Raw genomic sequence first — 21,493 nt, forward strand, 5'->3', positions numbered from 1 at the left:
TGTTGATCTCTCAAGACCCATTTCTTCCAAATAATTGTATTCAGCCAAATGCTTAATAGCATTAAATTCTAGAAAGATGCATTTGAGTTTTTTTGAATAAACTTAACATTTTAGTTAGAAATGCTCTTCAAAAGGGACACTTAAATAATGGAAAGAATTTAAGCTACAGATTTACCAGTCTATATTATCTCCTTTCATCTTATTAACATAATCAACGAAGTACAGTTGCAATTGCATTCTGTCATATCTGTATATTCATTAAGTGTTTTCATTTAGTTGTGGCCCTTTGCAGCTGTTGGAAAAGTCCAGACCTTGCATTAGGCTGATCAAGGCATCCCTGCTCATGAAGGTTTAGGGACAAATTGTAATCACAGAGTAAAAGTCTCCTGCAGCATTATCATCATATATCTCAAAAGTCATGCATAACTTGTGGTCATCACAGTTATATCCATCCTCAGGAGCTGAACTGTAAAATGTTAAGTCCTCTATGAAACTGCTGGAAATGGTTTATTAATAGCTATTTTTCCTCTGTGTTTCACAATTACCTACCATGCGTGCTAAAAATGCCAACCTGCCGTAGAGTAGCTGGCTAGCAATCTATTCTGACTATTTCCTTTGCAATGCCTTAGCTTTCCATTATTTCTTTTACATTCTTTTCCTTTTGCTAAATTGAAAATTTTATAGGTACGGAAGAGCAAGGACAGCAAAATAAACTAAAACTGTGTACCCCAGACATTTTTTTTTCCAATCTTCTCTTATATTGCTGATGGATTTTATAATACAATTCAGCATAATCATAAAAGTGGATGCACTCATTACTTTTTTACTGATGTACTCTAATAAATTCTGAAATGCAATTATTTCTTTTCTGAAAAATTGTTTTCAAATATGGTATTACAAAATTCTTTGTTCTTTATTTCAAATAAATTCCCTTCACTTTCAAGGTAACGAATTCTTACATGGCATAATACTTTGCAATTTATTATATCATTTTGCTGATGCAAATTTGCGAGTGACAAACTTAGTCACAGAATCCATTCTCCACTCTAACCTAATACTTATTGAAGCCCTTTAAAATCACACCTGGAGTTCAGTGGATTTTGTCACCTATATTCACTGGATAGACACCTTGTGAAGCCATGTATGCAGGGGCATGAAAAATGCAAGGGTGAAAGGGTGAAAAGGTGAAAAATACATAAGGATTTCATTAATTCACTCAAAACCTGTAGAAATTTGGAGTATGGGGATCTATCAAAAGATCCAGAAGTTTGGATGGTTACTTAAAATTGAATCCAGAATTCTACATACACAGGGATTTAGTTTTCTTAGATTTTGCCACCCAGCTGTTATGGTATGGAAAGAAAACCCAATTACGATGGCATACCCATTTCTCTCCAAACATTTTCACTGCCTTTTTTTTTTTTTTTTTTTTTTTTTTTTTTTTTTTTTTTTTTTTTTTTTTCCCCCTCTCTGCTCTAGTTTTGCAGGTAGGGAGATAATTAAATGACTTTCCCTGCAGACTTGTGCATTTGGTTTGCATAGCCAAGCTTTGGTAGTGGGCTACAGGGGTGGCTTCTATGAGAAGCTGCCAGAAGCTTTCCCAATGTCCAGCAGAGCCAAATCTGGGCAGCTCCTACAGATGGACTTGCCACTAGCCAAGGCTGGGCCAGTTAGAAATGGTGGTAATGCCTCTGGGATAACAGATTTAAGAAGGAAGAAGAGTTATGGCACAGCTGTAGTTGTGGCCATGGAAGAGAGGAATCAAAGCATGTGAGAGAAGCAACTCTGCAGACACCAAGGCCAGTGGAGAAGGAGCGGCAGGAGGTGCTCCAGGCACTTGAGCTGAGATTCCCCTCCAGCTGGAGGTGAGGACTGTGGTGAAGCAGCTGTGCCCCTGCAGCCCATGGGGTTCCACAGGGATGCAGAAATCCACCTGCACTCTGTGGAAGAGCCCCATGCCAGAGCAGGTGGATGCCTGCTGAGAGGAGACTGTAATCTTGTGGGAGGCCCGTGGAAAGAGGAGCCCATGCTTGAGCAGCCTGTCCTTGAAGGACTGCACCCTGTGGAAGAGTGACCCACACTACAGCAGTTTGGGGAGGACTGTTGGTTGTGGGGTGGACTCAGACTGGAGAAGTTCATGGAGAACTGTCTCCTGTGGGAGGGACACCATGGTGCAGCAGGGAAATGACTCCTCTCCCTGGGCAGAGGGAGAATCCAAAGGCGATGAACTGACCATAACCCCCATTCCCTATCTCCCTGCACTGATGGGGTAGGAGTGGAGCTGGGAAGGAGGGAGGCGTGGAGAGGAAGGTGAGAGTTTTAAGGTTTTATTTTACCTCTCACTATCCTGCTCTGATTTTGTTAGCAATAAATTCAATTCATATCTCTATTTTGAGCCTGTTTAGCCCATTATGATATTTGGTGAGTGATCTCTCCGCCTATCCTTATCTCAACTCATAAACCCTTCGTTATATTTTTCTCTCCCCCATTCAGCTATGAAGGGGAATGACAGACAGAGAGGCCTTGTTGGTGAGTGCCTGGAATACAGACAGCATCAACCCATTACAACCTGCTCCTCTTTTCCTTTTTCTTTTCTTTTCCTTTATTTTTTTCATACCAAATAGGAAACCCATTTCATAATCATCCTCTTCCCCCTTCACCTTAAGGCTTGGTATGTCTGCTGTTGAAATTCCATCCAATATTTCTGTCACAGAATTACACAGAATGAGTCAGGTTAGAAGGGTCATCTGATCTAACCTCCCTGCTCAAGTCAGGTCATCCTGAAGTATATTGGACATGATTGTGTCCAGACTGTTCTTGAATATCCCCAGTGAATGAAACTCCACAACCTCTCTGGTCAGTGTGTCCCAGTGTGCAGTTACTTGCACAGTAAAGACATTATCCCTCATATCCAGGTAACCTTTCAGTCCCCTCCTCTCTGTGATAAATGCTGGTTTTCATATGCTCACATTCCCTGAAATTTGAAATCTTCCACCTTCCCCTGACTGAGATGCATTTCAGTCCTAAGTTCATTCATTCTCTCTGGGTCACTGTGTATCATAGTTTTGTGCATTAATGAGGCTCACACTCCTGTTGTGCCTCTCCGCAGTTGGGAACAGATTACCTGGTTGTAGAAGTGTCCTACTTCTTCATTCAGCCTCTCTGATTGGCACCCGACATAAGCAGGCTAGATGAGATATAAAAGAACAGGCTCTGTCCTCAATAGCCTCCTAGAGTTTTTAGTAAATGATAGGTGGACCTTGCTGTTTTACCTAGAGTAGATAAGAAGTAAAAATATCCTAACTCCATGGGCAGCCCTTCTTGTCAACCGTTTCAAACAGGTAAGGAAATTCTGTGAAGGTGTTTTGCAATAACAGTCTGGTATTGAAAAAAGGAAAGTCAGGGGAGGCACCTCCACTTCATAGCAACTTACTGTTCTCCTACTCTGTCACTGCCATCAGGGAGAAGATGCACGAATTTGAAAGGAAAAACACAGCTTAACTGCTCAATTTTTTCCTCTGGTAGATGCTCCAGTGAAGAAGCCTAAGGATAGGTTTCAAAACCAGCAGGTATTTTCTCTCCTATTTTAGTATACTAGCAAAAATGATGATACACAAAAAAGAAAAGAACCAACCTTATGGGTGGTACCACCAAAGAACTGTAATTAATTATCTTCTTGTAAAATAAGCAAAACTGATAGAATATGCTTTGCATATTTTCAGTCAGGTCTCTTATCTGAAAGAGTACATTGCACATTCAAGCACACGCTGGTTTTGAGTTACGTGAAATATTACATAATAAAGAAAAACTTGCACTAGGTAATTACAAGGCTTTTCATTAAAACCCAGAAAAATGAAAGGATAACACTGAATTATTATAGCTATTTCCATTAATCCTTAAGAACAAAATTGAAAGAATTAATTTTTATTCTTAGATCATAAATTCTCTCTACAAATACTACTAGCAGCAAAAGTTATAATAAAAGCCTGCTAACAAACAACAATAGACATTGATTCAGAGCTGTATTAAACCCCACCAACCAAACCACCTTTGTAAGAATTTTACTCTTACTATTACTTGTGAAGACTAAATGTATCTGCTCTAGATTAATAACCTTTTTATTAGTGTTTTTAAGAAAGTGATCTCAGAAGAACCACTTAGAGTATCGAATAACCAATTGCTTAGGACAGCAAGAGGAAAAATGATAATATTATGTCTACCAGTAAAGCAGAACAATCCAAATACTCATCTCCTCATATATAAAGGATTCTGATTTGGAAGAGATCTCATTTTATTTATTTTATTTTATTTTATTTTATTTCTACGTCTGATAAAGGATTACATTTTAATCATCTATGGGCTTCCCACTGAAAAAATGTTCTGACATTTTGAACACAGTTTTTATTTATTTAATATGTTCCAATAGCATCTCTCACTGTATGTCTAGGGTAAAGAAAACAGCTGCAGTCATTTCAAGATAGTTAGAGACCCACGCAATTGCAAGGAAAGGCATTAGACAAATTATGAAACCAAATGTTGTGGTGTTTCCTTGTGTAATGAAACAGACAGGAATTTCCTTTTTTTGGTTTGTTTGTTTGTTTGTTTTGGTTTTTTGTTGTTGTTGTTTTGTTTCAGTTTTTTTTCCTTGTTTTTTTTTCTTGTTTTGCCCTTTTATTGGCTGAGGGAAGCAAGCAGAGATTATAGACTAAGGCCAGCTTTCACACTGAGGTATCAGATCACGTTTGGTGATTTAAAGAGGTGTATTGAAAGGAGAAATACCTTTACTAACTGTAAAAAGTTGGAATACAGAAAAGGTTTCTAAGTTTAAACAATAAATGTGCCAATCTGGACACACTCCAACTGTGGACTGCAAATATAGCTATTACATTTATTTCTGCTCTCTAGAGCAAACTATGATGAATTTTGCCCCTGCTGCACTTTGCAGACCAACTCTACAGTAAAGTGTAATTAGAAGCATACTACATCAACTCCAGATATGACTTAAACATCGTTACACTGAGAGCTTAAAGACACTGAAACAGACAGCATGGCAGCTTAATGAAAGAATAATTTATTATTTATCACTTTATAATGTCCAAGGCAGATTGCTAAGGCAGGCTATTCTTCTTGTGAAACACTACAAGGGAAATTTTAAGACATTCTAGAAACATGCTGCCCTTTACTGACCTAAGCAGCTGGCTGAAGCTCGGGGTCTTGCTGACTGCTCTGGTCAGGAGAAGGTATCAGTGGGAGAGATGCCTGCTTTTGACATAATCCTCAGTTTGTGCTCTATCACTTCAGATTGTTTCTCTTAAAAACAAACATTTGAACGTGGATTCAGAGGGCAAGAGAGGGTACACAGCAGAACAGAACACCTTGGAGAGTAGATTACTGGTAAGCAGTCTTTCCACTTTCTCCATCTGTTTGTGCACATACACGTAATGATGTGAGTAACTTCAGGCAATACATTTTCCTATACGTGGGAAAAGAGGAAGCCAATAGATGACATCATGGGAAGGAGAGTTGGGTTCTCTATTTCACATTTGAAGGCTTTCTACCCTTCAGCCAGCTGGGCTGTTGGATGGGGAGAGAGCTGGTTTGCAGCCGTTGTTAACTCCTCCGGGTGATTGTGTTCCCTTTGGGAACAGTGACATAGGTACAAAGTAACAACAGGGGTGGCAAGAGGATAACGCATGGTCTGTCTCTTGTCACTTGATAAATTCTTTGTGAGCAGCTCAACCCCTGCTGAACTAAGGTGAGTGCTCAGGTCATACCATTACAGTAGCCTGGTGCTTCAGTGGCATCCCATTGTGGAGACGAGCAGAATTTCTGCATGGTTACAGCTGTGGTCAAAAACCTGCTCCTGGCCTTTGGGCCAGCAGCATTTTATGCTGTCTGTAGGAGCACCAGGAAGATAGAAATAGCATAGATAAACAGAACAATTTCTTTTTCTAGAAGCAGAAGGAAGTTCTGAAGTAAAAAAGTAACTGGTGATCTTATTCAGACATACTAAAGAGCTGAATGGATTACTACTGTAAATCTTAGAAGAGATTAAGTTCAATAAGTACCACCAGATGTTTCTTTCCTCCATCAATGAAGACAGCATGATGGTGCACTCTCTAAAATTTTCCAAAACAGGAAAAACTTTAGGGAAGTGTGCAGATATCTGTAACATTTAGTGAACTGTCCTTTAAATCTGAACTGCCAATAAATTTTTTATAAACCAGACAAAATTCATGGAGTCAAATCCTGAAGCATGTTGTCCAGTAGGTGTACAAACAGTATGCCCAGAGGGCCTCGAAGGTGGCCCCACAATAGCTGGCTCCAGTTAGGAAAAGGGTTTCTGTGTTGGCAGTGTTGCTGTGCTGTCCATCTAACTTTTTGGATTTGTGCCTGTTCAATATCTCTGTGCTTCACATTAATTTTCCTTCTCCCCTTCAGTTATATTCTCTCAGCATATTTCTGTAGCTTAATTAAACACATATGCTGAATAATTAATATTTTTAACTGACCTAACCAACTCTTTGCCCCCAGATAACTAAGTGCTGAGTGCATCAAGAAAATGATAATTCAGAAATGAAAGTTCCCCAATTTCTCCATAATCTTCTAATGTTAAGCAACTAATCAGAATGATGATCAGTAAATAGCTGCCAATTTATGTACTCGGCTGATGTGGACTGCTTCCATGCCCACCAAGCCCCCAGTAGAAGGCGAGATCATATAATAAATGTGTGACTCTGACAGAACCAGAACAAATGGGGAACTCACTTGGGTCAACAACGTCAATATGTTTTATTTGTGAAACCTGTGATTCCAGTAGCTGAAGTCGCATCATGGTAACATGGGATCTCACCCAAGCCACCACAACACATCAGCTCCATCTTCCCCTCCCGCACTGTATATCACTGTTCCTGTGATTAAAGACCTTCTGACAAGTAAGACTGGGAACAAGTTTTCTCCTGTGATGAAGATTCAGAGCTTTCCAAGTCAAGATTCTGCACCAAAGGGTGCAGTGAACCAAGTGAACCAAGAGCAGACTGCCTAGACACATAGGCATATCCTTTTTGCCTGACTTGATGGGATTGAAGATCTCCGAATTTGCTGTGCTAGCCACTAAAATCAACAGTATCTTTATTGCGTAGCAATAAAGCACAGAACAAGATAATCAGCTGTGTTTCAGAGTACAACCATCACCCCCTGAGATGATTTGATTTGGTCCAACATGATTCACAGAGCAGAAAATCTAAATGAGAAAATACAGGGAGCTTCCGCGGAAAACTTTGAATTGGAAACACTGACAGACACATGAACACCGCAAATGAGGCTGAATTACAGTAACTGTGAGCTACTGGTGCATAACAGATATTGACTAGGGAGCTTCCATTCCAGTTGATGCCTTACTTTTCTTCCAGGATTACTGATCTGTGTTACTTTCTCAGTGAAAGCAGCAAAATCTTCCCTTCAATCCAAGCACTGAAACACTAATGTAGTTTCTTGGCACTGAATCATAAAAGCACACAAATTGACACAAAAGCAGAAAAATCCCCAGCTCAAGCAGATGAATCCCCCCTCCTAGCTACCCCAAAAAATATCCCCCCTTTCTTCAATATAGCTAACTGGGCTGCCTTCAGTCTTTTATTGGACTTACTTTATCTGGCTCCAATTACAAAACTCATCTTGTTCTTCCTCCCCAAAGATAAAAGGTACAGTCTCCTTGTAACTTAATTATAAACAGTTTTGAGTCAGAAGAATGAACTCTAATGGAGCAAGTATAAGTACATCTGAAGCTTTTAATAGACAAAATGTGAATATCATTAATTACAGAAGCCTAGTGTGAATTTTAGCATGCTTTTGGCATAAAAGTATCCAGTTAAGCTGCAAATTCTGTGTGAAGACTTTTTCTCCTTTGACGAAAGCTCACAGGTGTGGCACAGCAATTAGTTCCAATACCAAGCAGAGCGGACAAAGTGTACCTGAACAGGGATATACATACATAATGAGTTCATTTTTCCCTTCACTTCTTTTGCACCACTATAATTCTGTTATGTTCCAAGCAATTTAGGACTTTTTCTGTTGTTGTTAATTAACATTCTAAAGTCATCCAACCTTTAGAAAAGGTCACAAATTTCTGTGAGCTACCTCTGTTGGGTTCATTGCTCAAATAAAATATACCAATCGTAAAAGCACAACTAGCATTCACATTATGTGAGGACTGATATATTCAAAATAAAATCTGTTACCTCCAGCTGACCAAATGTTCTGAAGCTAGAAGGATTTATATTTGTACTTAATTTTCAGCATGAGAATAATCCCATCATAACATGAAAAGTTACTGTAGGAACAGTGACTGTTGTGTTACATATCATGGATTATGGGTTTTTGTTTTTTTTTTCTTCTGGAACAGGCATGGAGAAACTATAATATATGTAATTTCACACTTCATATTTAATAATATTTTTCATTTTAAGAGGAAAATCTGCTTCATTTTCTTGTAAGAAACAAAACGGCAACTTGTTCTGTCATAAACCCTCATCACGTGACTAACATCCATGACACAAAATTGACTGCTAAGCACAATTTTATTATATGTTTTGTAAACTATTCCCTATCCTTTGGCTATAAGTGTCAAAAATGTCGGTCTGCCACTTAAGCACTTGAAAGCCAAACTTTTTCCACTTGTCAAGGCTGGGACCTGCAGGGAAAGCCAGGAGAATTCAGTCTGTTCTAAACTGTTTATTTTCTGCCTTAGGTTTTTGAGGGACTCAGAAAAGAATGCTCAATGCAAGCTGCTGCTCAAAGCTGACTCAGCTTTAAGCCATGTAAGAGCACTGTAGGTGAATCTCATCCCCATGCCTGCAAAAATGACATATATTTAAGGGCACATCTACAAACTTCAGCTATATTAACTAAATTCCATAATACTTATACTAGTAAAATAATATATTAAAAACCTAAAATAATTTAAAAGTTAAATAAATAATACTCCAAAAGCATTCAGATTCTCAGAATGGAGTTTCAATACCATGAATGTGATGAACATGAGTTAAAAAGCTGAGTCTCACAGTCTACCAACACTCACCATTCAGCCACTTGGAGTTGTACTGGGCAGTTCGGAGAGGAGGAAGGGCCCCCAGACTTCGATAAATAGCAGGATCTCTTCCTGGAAAATCCATGGCTGTAGCAGCATATAATTCTCCACTGGAAGTGAGAAGAGCAGTCGAATTGTGCTGGGGACTGTAGGGACAACGAGCCATGCCACTGATTTGGTCATGTATCTCTGCCAAGTTGCTTAACTGTAAAAGAATTAGAAAAAGGAATTTAAATTACCTGCAAATTATCATTTCAGTCAAAGTGCATCAATCTGAACAAAATCCTATGACAATTCCTATGACTTGTTCTCTGCTTTATTATTGTACAATAGATATGAGCCAACCTCTACATCAATCTGAAATTGTCTCATGTAGAAAGTCTTCTTGTAATGTTGTCAAATCTCACTTTTGCCATTTTGGTACGTAAAGAATACATGTCAGGCACTCTCCACCATGCCAAAATGTTTTTTATTAGAAGGGGCTCAAAAATTAGTTAACTCTGCAAAAGACTGCTATGGTGAAAAATAAAACCAAACCTGATTGCCAGAATCAATAAGGCACCCACAACAGCAGACAACGGTGACAAAATATCTTTTATTTGTTTTGTTGGTGTGTTTTAAGAAAAAGTCTCACATGAAAAATGAGAGTAAGAAAGAAGCTTTCAAACCTAGCAGAACTATCTCTGATTTAGTAGCCCGAATACTTTCAGCCATTAACATCATGTTTATATGCTATTTGAAAATAAAGGTGCAATGGGTTTCAATATAATAAATCTGCCAATTAGTTTTTTAGTTATACAGCTATTCTTTGTATTTAAATGTTTCCCCCCTCCAGATACCAATAGGCTGCCTAGTCCAAACAGTGATATTTTGATACTTAATATGTCTATTACTGATGCCGCAATTAGGCTTTTTTTTGAACACAGAATGACAGATCTGCTCAGTCAAGATTCCTCATTCTCACCAGTCAGAAATCACTAATAGAGGTACTCTCATTTCTCCAGAATTACACAGTATGCAGCTACACAATCACATTTGATAACTAAACCTATTGATGCCAATCAAATCTGACAGTGGCAGAAGTCTCATAAACATCCAAGGTTCATAAAAATTGGCATGTAAGAGGAACTAAGCTGCTCATAGCTGTGTCTCCCACATCTGAGGAAAAGACTACAAAAAAGAGATTGGTTAGCTCTCCTACTTGGCCTGCCACCAGCTAAATTAGCCTTTTACATATCAGCTCACCCATCAATATACAAATAGCCAGTTCTCAGCCACAACATGCTCTGCCTTTTAATCTGTTGGCTCAGAACAGGGACTCCAGCTTGTGGGGCAAAATGTTCAACTCTTACCGTGCGATTGGTGCAGATCGGAGTGAATGCGTTGGTTCCACAGGTAAAGAGATGGTTGCCTCCAACAAGAAGCACTCGAATATAGTTCTGGCATTCCTCCTGCCACACAGAAAAGAAAGAATATATTCAGTCATACTGCAGAGTACAGAGGAGACTAATGACACTTTGCTTTCCATGGCTATTTATCAACACAGAAAAATTTTAGGTAAACAAGGCTTAAGCATACCTGAGTTAGCAATCACAATGTGCACAGATTTCTTATTCACACACATGCATCTATCAACCTTTCTGAAATTTTCTTATCTTAATAGGATAACAACAAACCTCTCTAGTACTGAAGATTTCCTCTCAGGATATATTTCAAAGGCTTAGCTAAATTTTGAACTGAGAGTTCAGATAGATGATCTGATAGATGCTGACCTAAATAGGAGGTCTCAGGAGATCAGATGCTGACTTCGAAGGCAGATTAGGCCAAGGAAGGAAGTTGTGAGGAAAACAGGGAAAAGAATAGGTTGTCAGTAACACAGATATAGTGAGACTGGTAAAAACAAAATTTGTGAGATGTTCAGATGTGGATTTGTTACCACTAATTTCATAATTTACCCTATGTGTTTTATTAGAAGTATCTCTTTTCCTCTTAATTCAAAGTTTCTCAAAAAATTTCATTACCAGAATACAAAGATGCTCACCCTGAGGAATAATTTGACATGGTTTTTATCCCTTTACAATGGATGAAGGCTTTATGATGTTCATATCCTTCATTTGAGGAGCTAGAAATCAACAGCAATTTCTACTGTTAATTCAAACAGAAAGGTTTGTCCTGCAATACTAAAAATATCCCAGAACTATATGAGGAAAAATTCAAATACTTCTCTTGATAAAAATCAATGTCTATATCCACTAAAATGATCCACAATATGTTTGGAGAAAATCAAGTTTCCTGGAAACTCACATTTGAATGCTCTCTAGCATTCACCACAATATAAGTCTCATAAAAAGTCTGAAAAAAACCCTTGTGAAAATATAGTTATGCAACTCTAGCTGATATTAAGTGAAATCATGTAAGTAAATGCATACAACAGCAATAGCACAGAAGTCCCATTATCTGGCCTACAGTTATATTAAATGGATTGCTTGTTTATCTTGAAAATAGACTCTCATCCTGAAAGACAACCAATATAATCCTGAATAAACTGAACAGGCACAAAATAGACTGCAAAAGATGGGGAAAATGCTTTAAGGTCTTGCAGAAAACTTTTAGATTTTATCTTCTATGCCTTTCCTCATAAAATTCAAGTTAAAAATAAACAAAAAAAAAAATCCTGTAAATTCTCAGGAATGAAACTACCTCTTGGAAAAAATACCTCTCAAACCCACATTTGCATTAGTTTCTCATGGAAAAAAAAAAAGAAAAAAGAAAAAAAAAAAAAAAGGTAGCTTTTAAACACTTCTCTTTGAGCCTTTAATGGCAAGGGACAAACATCTTAGAAGTAGCATTTGATTCCTATGGGTAAAAATGATGTTTTTATACTGAACCTTATAAAACTGTCATCTTAATATTCTTTAAACCACAAAGAAGCTAATAAACAACCATATAACTGAGTTGGGCAGTGCAACAAGCCATTAAGAAGTTATTTCACAACTTGGCAGTGTTAGTTTTTGGCAGTTTCCTTGTATCAGACTGTTTTAACTCTGTCACCAAAAAAACCCCCAAAAACTAGAAGGCAACTTTTAGGAGTATTGTTTTTTGGGGTTTTTATTTGTTTGTTTGTTTTGGTTTGTTTTTTTGTGGGTTTTCGTTGTTGTTTTGTTGTTGTTGTTGTAAGGGTGCTCAAGGAGGTTCACAGAATGTAAGACACTAATTTATTCACTGTTCTGTTTCCATTCTGCCCTTTGCAACAAGGCATGGAATGTACGTGTAGGAAAAATAAGTGGGCTCTGACATTACAATCCATCCAACCTCTCCTCTTCATATTCCAGAGATCCCCGAAAAAGTGTAATTTCCAAATTACTTGCACGCTGACCACCCACTCATTTTGTTCAAAAATAATGCTAATTTCTTAAACTCTGACATTCTTGGGAATCACAAGATTCTTCCTTTAATGTTCCCAAGTCCTGTGCCAACTTGACAACAATCCATACTGCAACAGGGCAAACAAGATATCTCACATGGAATTTTTGTTGGGAGCACAGCACAAAAAGTAGAAAATTAAAGAATAACTTTTTTTTTAATTGGCTGCTTTCTTAATTTGAAAAAATATCCACATTAACGCAAAATTTTTAAAAACTGGTTGTGAATGAAACTATCACCACCCAAAAACATACTGAACAAGGATTTCACTATTTAGTCACTTGTATTGTTCAGAGATACTTTTCCAGCTCTAAAGTAAAGTTTGACTGTACTGGTTCACTTCTGACGCATGCAAAAATGAGATGCTGTTGTAGAAGTGGCAAAGGACTTTAAACCAAAGGATTTTTTAGGCTGAGGGTGGTGTTGTGTTTGGTAGCCATCTTTTATGTAGTCTTATTCTCCAGTTCACCTTGACCTCTATGTCATATACTTTCCTATTTGCCTATAAAATATATCTGAAATAAAGAAATACATTTAGGAAGTACTTTATATTTTGTATTAGAATATCTGAAACAAAATACAACTATTAGAAACAATTCAGCAGTCAAGCAAGCTAGGTTGTAACTTAAGAATACCTTGGCAGTCCAAGGTCAATCTGACTGCAAAATAATTATCCACTTGCAGCAATATTTCTTGCATATGTTAACATTTTAAATGTACCTGTGTTTAATTTTTAAATACTTTTATTGAAGGTTCAGATACTAACACACCCAGCCATTAGAATCTTAAATAAGCAAGAGATGGGACTTAATTTAAATTTACATTATTATTTTTAACCTCTCTTTGGTTCTTGCATTCTCAACAAGTGCAGTTGTTTTTTTTTCTTTCTAACATTCCCTACCACAAGTGTCAGTATGAATGGGCAAATTTATTCTCTAAATTGTGTCTGGTGTTTTACACTTCTACATGCTCATGCATGCTGGCCGCAAGGACATAATTTTGCATGGCTCACTCTTGGAGACACTAGCTATTTTGGGCAAAAGCTTAAATTGGTAGATAAATGTCTGAAGTCTGAGTAACAAACGCTGGCCTTCAAAAGTCAAGCGTGCATTACACTGTCAAATGTGACAGATGTCCCTATATATTTTCCCCTTTAGCTCTTCTCCCTCCTTGGCTTCTAAAGCATAAACCTCAGAACAACTGATAACAGCCACAGGCAAAAATTCCGTGCAGCTTCTTTCTCAAGAACAAAAAAAGAGCTGTGTTTCACTGACCATTATCTAAAAACGATCTGAATTGCTTCAGGGTTCAAAGCCACCTTCTGGTCTCAGGGCATTCACTCCATCAGTTAAAGTGATTTTCAAGCAACGAGTTCAGGTTTTGCCACCTGAATTTATTGCCCTCGTGCTGCTCTGTGGTCAGCAGAGCTCCTAGAGAAACCAGGATCTGAATGAATAACCTGCCCACAGCCATCCCTGCAATCCTCATCTCTCCTTTGCCACAGCCTGGGCTGGCCTAAACATATCGTGACTCCAGTCTTTCCTGTATCTTCCTACCCTTACGTGTGCCCGTCCTGAAATCTGAATTCACGGGAGAAATGTTACAGAAACTCTGCAACTCTGCACTTTGGGCTGCATCTACAGGCAAGCAAGCAAGTTTCTCTGATAACAGTAACTGGAATTGTGTTCACAAAGAGATTTCCTCTGAAGAGGGACAATGTAGCCCTGGAATGAATTCCTCCTGATCTGATAATTCCCAGTTTTACCAAGGGAAAAACTTCTACTTCCTCCTTCTACAGAGAATATAGTGATCTTGCTTTAGTCTTGGAAATAAGGCAATAAAAGACAAACATCATTTGGCTATTCTTTCTCTGGTCATAAATTTATCTTTGATTTTAACCTTGACCACAGCGGTGAAAACAAAAGAGGTATGAAAGAGGTATGAAAAGTTCAAAAAGACAGTTGTCATTCCAGCTGGGTAGGTTTTTTCAGTATCTCTGCATTCTCCAGCAACTCCTGTAAGAAGCTTTCAAGCCACTAAGTATACACGCGCACACACACACACACACACACACACACACACACAAAAAAAAAAAAAAAGGCATGAATCAAACAAACAAACAAACAAGCAAATGAAAAAAAACCCAAATGGTAACAATAATAAGAAGAAGATAAGTATTTACTCCAAGGATTCCAAGGATTTCTTTTTAGTGTAATGAAGCATAAAGACTATGCTCCTCTTCTAGATTGCGAATAAGGAACATGGCTTCGGGTACAAATGAAATCTTTAGACAAATAATGACAATACTAAGAAACAATCCCAGAGGTCATTATTTGACCTGTACTGAATAACAGAAATTGTAGTTGGCCAGATAAAGAATTGGTTTTAAATACAAAAATACATCAAGTTCAATGTCTAAGAAGTTAGTGAATTTAATATACATTACTTTCTTCATAGCACCAGTAGATAGGGAATAAAAAAGTTAATAAAATTGCATCTTAAACACAGGGATATAAAGTGATAATTTTACAAAGTAATTACAGATTTATTTGGGATTTACAGCACAGAAAATGAAGTGTGAATACAATTCACTACATATGACATGCCACTTTTAACCTTGGTGTCAAAACAGTAAATTGTTGGAAGGTAAAGTTCGTGGCCATTTCAGACAGGAATCATGTGACTGTATCTCTCATACTGTGCTCCCTATATTCTTCTTTATTTCTTTGCTTACACATCAGTGTAAAACTCCTTTTCTACATCTCTCTTCAGAATGGGAGACAGTAAAAATGCATAAGGTAGGGATTTATATACTGAATTACATCTGCCATTAAGATAAAACTTTCATTAAAAGCAGAACAGCTGTCTCATGCTTACCTTTGATTTGCCTTTACTGTAACAGGCTCTTTTAGCAGCTTCATCACATTGCCACTCCACTGCCTGTAACCAAAAGGAATTTGTTAGAAATGCGGGTAACACAAAAATATAAGCCTCTGAGCTATCTAAGCCCATGTTTGGGTTGTGTGTTTCAGATATAGTGATGATTAGCTGGTGATGATCCTATCCATAAAAGCCTCTTAAGAGTTTTCTCCTTTGAAATGTAGCTTTGCTGTTGAAGGTTTTTCATTTTTTTAATCCAAAAGGAAGCCGGCCAACATCATGATTCACTGTACCCTTCACTACAACAGAAACAACCACAGTTACATTTGATACTATTTAGCCTTTTTTGTTTGTTTGTTTATTCTATTTTTTATTAGTTTTATGAGGGTAAGCAGATAGAGGAACACACAGAATGGCTGAACCTCTTTCTCTAGCAGAGTCGGGCTGCATCACCACAGCATCTGAGGTCAGCTCTGCTAAGAAACCTTGCTCAATAGGAAAGTGTGCCCTATTGCACTTTTTGAAGTATCTATCTCAAGCATCAAATGGAGATTTTAGTCTCTAACTAAAGGTATGACTGCAGCACTAATGAGAAGCACTAAAACATCCATTCAGGGAAAGAAGCAGTGGGCAGAGACATACAAGACAATGGTGAAACAGTGCACTGCAAAGGAGAAGCAATTTATCCTCATTTTTTGAGCTGTCTCACTGCTTCAACAGATTTAAGCCAGGACTGTAATGCCTAGTCTGCATTACTACAGTTTCACTGCATGAGTTAATTCCAGTTATTTCCATATTTAACATTCAGCAGCTATGACTTCCAAACTTTGCTGTTCGGTGGAGCAGGTTGCATGCTTGGTATTAATGTGCCAACGCGTGTACATATTTGAATGCCCATATACGCTGTGTAGTCAAAGTGTGTTTTAAATCAGCCTGCATTCTTTCACCTCAACAGTGTACATCCATATGTTCTTCAGATAAAAATGCCACAAAGCACTTCACTTTTTATCAAGAAGAACTGAGATTTCTGAAGTAACCACTGCTGCCTAATTACTGAAACCACAGCCTTTTCATTTTTATTTACAAGGAAATATTGAAAGACCATTTATCCAGATTTAATACAGGAAATATTTTGTACCTGGTTTTTAATGAAGACTGTATTAAAAGCAAGCAGACTGTCTAATTAATAATAGGGTGAAAGCCTAGTTAAATTAAGGGGGGAAATGCCTTTCAGAGCATTTGTGTTTCAACAAGCCCAAGAATGAACATTTTTCACTTCAAGAAAAAACACTATTTATGAAAATTAATGTAATTACTTCTCTTCCTCCATCCTAAACCTTCCTGTTCACAGCATTTGCTTTTGCAATGCTAAATGACTATGGTGTATAGGGGAATATATTGAAAACCTCTGGAAGAATCCACTTGTGAATGACCCTAGAATTTGTAACAGATTTATTGTTGTATCTAGCAGCAGAAATCTCATACTGAGTTAGATAAAAAAGCAGCAATGACCTAACTCTTTTGACTAAGTAATGTAGAAAACAATCCACGTCTATAACAGAGAACATAGGACAACCAACTGAATTCCTAATCAATCCATTAGGACACACTGAGCCTCAATGTTATATGGCACTAGACACAAGTGCTGACTATGCTGTCTCTGAACAACACAAAAAATTTCAAATACCTGGGGAAATGCAAGAGATAGTTACCAGGAGGAGGTCAGAGTAGAAAGAGAGTGAAATGTTGGCACTTAAAAATAAGGTTTGAAGGAAAGTTCTTGCTAAAACTGAACTGAGAAAATCATGTCAAACACAAATGGAAGGAAAAAGATTGAATTAAATAAAAAATGTTTATGAATAAACAAATTTTCAGTGACAAAATACCAAGCTTTCAATCAATTTGGTCTAAGTCCACAGTAAAAGTAATTTGAAGGAGAAGGATGTGAAATAATAAAACATTATGTGTATTTATGGACATCGCAGTTAAGAGAACATACAAGAACCCAAACAGAAGAACCAAAACAGAAGAAATTGCTACAACTAGATATAAATATATTTTCTTGCAAATTAACCAAATGGCCAACTCTCTGGGAAAGCCCTATTCATGAGAGTATCTGCAAAAAAGGAGTAATACTATGTGGAGAAGAAATAAATGCAGATATACTAGTAACAAAGCTAAGTCCCATCTTTGAAACCAAGTGTACTTAGAGTCCTATAGCCCTTGGTTCCACTGCTAGAGAAGGCAAATGAAATAGAGTACAAAGGCATCTGAAGGGAGCTGCATAGTTCAATCTGTTGTACTTTGGTCCCTAAGGCTCCCACATAGTTCAGTAATGCAGGCAAACATTTCTTATAGAGCTTTCTTTCTTTTAACCTTCTAACCTTCAGGAAATCCAGGGGAGTTTCCCATAAAATGGAAATTTAGATAAGCAACACTGTCTACTGCTTCTATACAGGAGGAAGAGAGGTAGGAAACTCTTTAAGATAAATGTCATTTCAATGTGGGAAAAAAACAAGAAAAATATGTCCTGAAACTTCAGCACACAAAGACAAAACAAAATGTCCCAACAGAATAATAACAAGGTGGATTTTGCCATTAGATTACGACTTGAAAATTGTCATTCTGAAAAACCAGATGGACACACATGAATTGAATTATTCTAGAAAGCAAGTGCAAAACCATTTTTACAGATACTACTGTTATCCACTGCTTCTCTTAAATTGAATTCTCCTGCTTAATACTGATTGATGACATTTCCACGAAGTTCAGAGGAATGAAGATATGACATGCAAACAATGTTGGATATTTGATTCACTACGAAGATCTGTAGAGCTAAGGTTTATCCTATTAGGATGGGTTTTTTTCCTTTTTTTTTAACAAGAACCTACAATTTTCACATTCAAAATACAACCTGCAGCATTCAGTGTACTGGTTTTAATTAATATTATAATTCTGCTTAAGCTGGCAACAAAGTTCATTGAACCAAATTATAGACACTCAGGTTTGTTCACTCTGGGGAAAGAGTAAACAGGGATTTGAAAGTCAGTGTCAGAGAAAATAAGGACAGGTCATACACAGCTACACTACACATTTCCACATAGAACACAGATGCATAGATTAAGGAGGAGGGTTTAAGTCTGTCTCTGATAGCAAGCTGACAATATTTACAGTGATATGGCTTGTATAAATCCTATGATCGATACGGTCCTTCAAGCACCTCTGTACATTTAATGCCTTTGACTTAGTGTGCTCCTAATTTCCCAATCTCCTTCATAAATACGTTCTCTTATACATAAATAAACCCTGATTATGTAATGTAGTGAGACTTTTAATGCTGTGAAAATCAATGTGAGCAACTCTAAAGACTGAGCTTGAAAGATACAACTTGAACTTAACCCAGTGTACTCTGATGAGGTTGTCACAGTTCACTTTTGAACACATATTGTTTTCTTCAGTTAAAAAAATGCATGAACCACTAAGCTCCATACAGATTTAACATAAAAATCATACTGAACAAAGCCAAGGCTTTGGTGCACGCTTAACTCTAAGCCTGAACCCAAGTTTCAAACTGATGGCAGGCAGTTTTTTTTTAAAAAACCTCAATTGTAAATAACTGTATAAGTGTTTTAAACATTGATGTTTGTAAAGAACTTCAAAACTTCAGATGAAATCTCTTCTGGCATTTTCAAGGGGCAGTAGGAGGAGAGAAATTCCAGCCAGTGAAGAAAAAAACTTCCACCTCGAGAACATGTAATGAAACTATTATCTCCAAATTGAAGAAAAATGTGCATTCAACACCCATATGTTAAGTTAAAAATTACATTCTTGAAATTAAAATAATATTCTTTGGAACCACAGATATATTTTAGTAGCTTCTCTGTATGAACAGTAAGAGTTTCACTTAGAAGTTAAACTATTGTATCTTCAGCAAGCTAAACTAAATAACTGCAAAGAAATTAACTCCAACAAAAACTGAAAGACAATCTCTAATTTAAACCAATTTATCCAAATGCCTTTGAAGAACACTAAAAGAGAAACATGGAAAGTGTAGAAACAGTAAATAAAGTTCACAGAAGTATTGTCAAGAGATTCTCCTACATGCCCAACAAGCAGCAACAAAGGAAGTCCCCAGGCAAGACATCTGGAGGTCCCTTCCAACCTAAATTATCACATATTTTTCCAGAAAAATTTCAAAATATAACAGGAAAAAAAATCAGAGTCCTAAGTGCTTAACTTTAATGTGGCCCCTTTCTATAATTCTAACTTTAATTAGTAAACACAGACAGGAAATTTGAAATTTGAACACATTCAATAAAGGACTGGCCAATTAGAATGATTTAAGTGAGAGATGTATTAGTTTTATTGACAGGGCAACAAGACAAGTGTGGCTTTCACCTGCAGTGAAATTTGCACACAAAACTGAGTACAATCAGACCTGGGAGAACTGTGTTCCTGTAGCTACACAGATATTCAAAACAGACACACAGGTAGACAGGTATGCATTCATATGCATATATATATATATATACATATATATATATATGAACTTTGAAGTGTAGAAACAGAATGTGCTATTACATTTCATAGAAAAATAAGTTAATTAGTCAAGAACCAAGAAATGAACAGAACAGTATGCCAGACAGATGGTCCGGCACTTCTTAGGCAGATGGCTCTGCTAATTAGATACTGGCAAAAATAACATTAAAGAAGATGGTTTAATTACACAACGCCAAAAACTAACAACTACATGATATTCCCTTTTTTTTATTTTTCTTTTTCCACTATCTGCTTGCTTTCATTTCTTGTATCATGTATTTAAACAATACTCTGGGGACACGGGGTATAATGGCAATAACCATAATAATATATGTCAACAAATGTGAGCAATATCGCCTTACTGTTCACATCAAGTCCAGAAATGGAACGGCTTCAAAATGTTTTGACTTGTTCGGGGAGGGTGTCTTGCAGCCTGCCTAATTAGCTCTGTATGTTGGATTCCAAAAGCTGAATTTAAAGGGGCAATAAAGAAAGTGTCAGGATCATAAACCCAAAGAAAGAATGTAGCCATGGAGCAGTACACCAGCAAGACATTAGCAGCAAATTAGCAGCCGCAGAGTTAGTGGTGGTTTTGATGGTTACCAGAAGTTTAAAGGCATGCTTTGGTATAATGATATCCTTGCTTCCAGCAAATATGTAAAGCCACTTAGGGAAGATTTATACCTGTCTCTACTTCACAGGAACCATTTTCCTTGTTTTGCACAGAGTCATGACCTTGCATCATCCTTGCAGCCATTACTGCTGGAGCTGACTATCTTGCCAATAGGCTCCTGAAAAATATCTTTGGAAACTATCATTCTCTAGATGAAAAACTAATTATTAAAAGGGGCTTCCTTTTAATATAGCTTCCCCTTGCAGCTCACAAGAAAAGAGGAAAAGCTGATATCTGAGGATTTAAGGCATCCTGGTTAGGCTTTCACATGAAGTGATAGGCCAGCAGCTCATACAAGAAGTCCAGCACCATATGGACAACTTAACTAATTGGCTACAGTCACTGCATTATTTTGCCTCCAAGTTTTTTGCCACATGTAACAGCCAATTTTCCTGGGAATAACATCATGTGTGTTTTCATTTGTTCAGAATCAGCTTTTACTGTTCATCCACAGTTAAAAAATTACAGTTTCTTATAAAGTAAGCAATGCGAAATGGATGGAAATAAACATAAAATCATGCTTGAATTTTTCCAGGCTTTGGAATTCACTTAGAACTGAGATCCCCTGATAGATATATAATTCTGTACTTAAACCAAGTAATATCTGAAACTTTATATGGCTTCAAGGAGCTGATGTCAACTTAATTTTATTCCAAATATACTAGCCTGAAGTATATAAAAAAGAAAGAAGTACACACCCTGCCAATTCATGTTGCAGCCAAAGTTTTAACCATCTGATTTACTGATTATGCAAATAAACAGTTGTTGAAAATTGTCAGAGCTATTATGATAAAAGAAAAAAATTAACCATATTAGAGAAGAATTCATTGTTACTAAGACTTTCAGAAACCCTCAGTGTTGGGCCACTCAACTGACATGAATGACACAGG

General features: G+C 37.2%; 1 protein-coding gene across 8 annotated transcripts in view; it reads right to left on the minus strand.

The window, feature by feature from the left end:
• SEMA5A (semaphorin 5A) overlaps positions 1–21,493 on the minus strand; it is a 317,116-nt gene that overhangs the window by 128,728 nt on the left and 166,895 nt on the right. For all 8 annotated transcript variants that reach the window (XM_040072786.2, XM_040072776.2, XM_040072727.2 and 5 more), the window contains 3 exons: positions 15,389–15,451; positions 10,441–10,539; positions 9,080–9,293 (listed from right to left, as the gene is read on the minus strand). In XM_040072786.2, coding sequence (XP_039928720.1) covers positions 9,080–9,293; positions 10,441–10,539; positions 15,389–15,451 — 376 coding nt within the window. The remainder of the gene's footprint in view (positions 1–9,079; positions 9,294–10,440; positions 10,540–15,388; positions 15,452–21,493) is intronic.

The sequence above is a fragment of the Hirundo rustica genome, chromosome 1 (genome assembly GCF_015227805.2).
Source record: "Hirundo rustica isolate bHirRus1 chromosome 1, bHirRus1.pri.v3, whole genome shotgun sequence".
In the NCBI taxonomy this organism is placed as follows: Eukaryota; Metazoa; Chordata; class Aves; order Passeriformes; family Hirundinidae; genus Hirundo; species Hirundo rustica.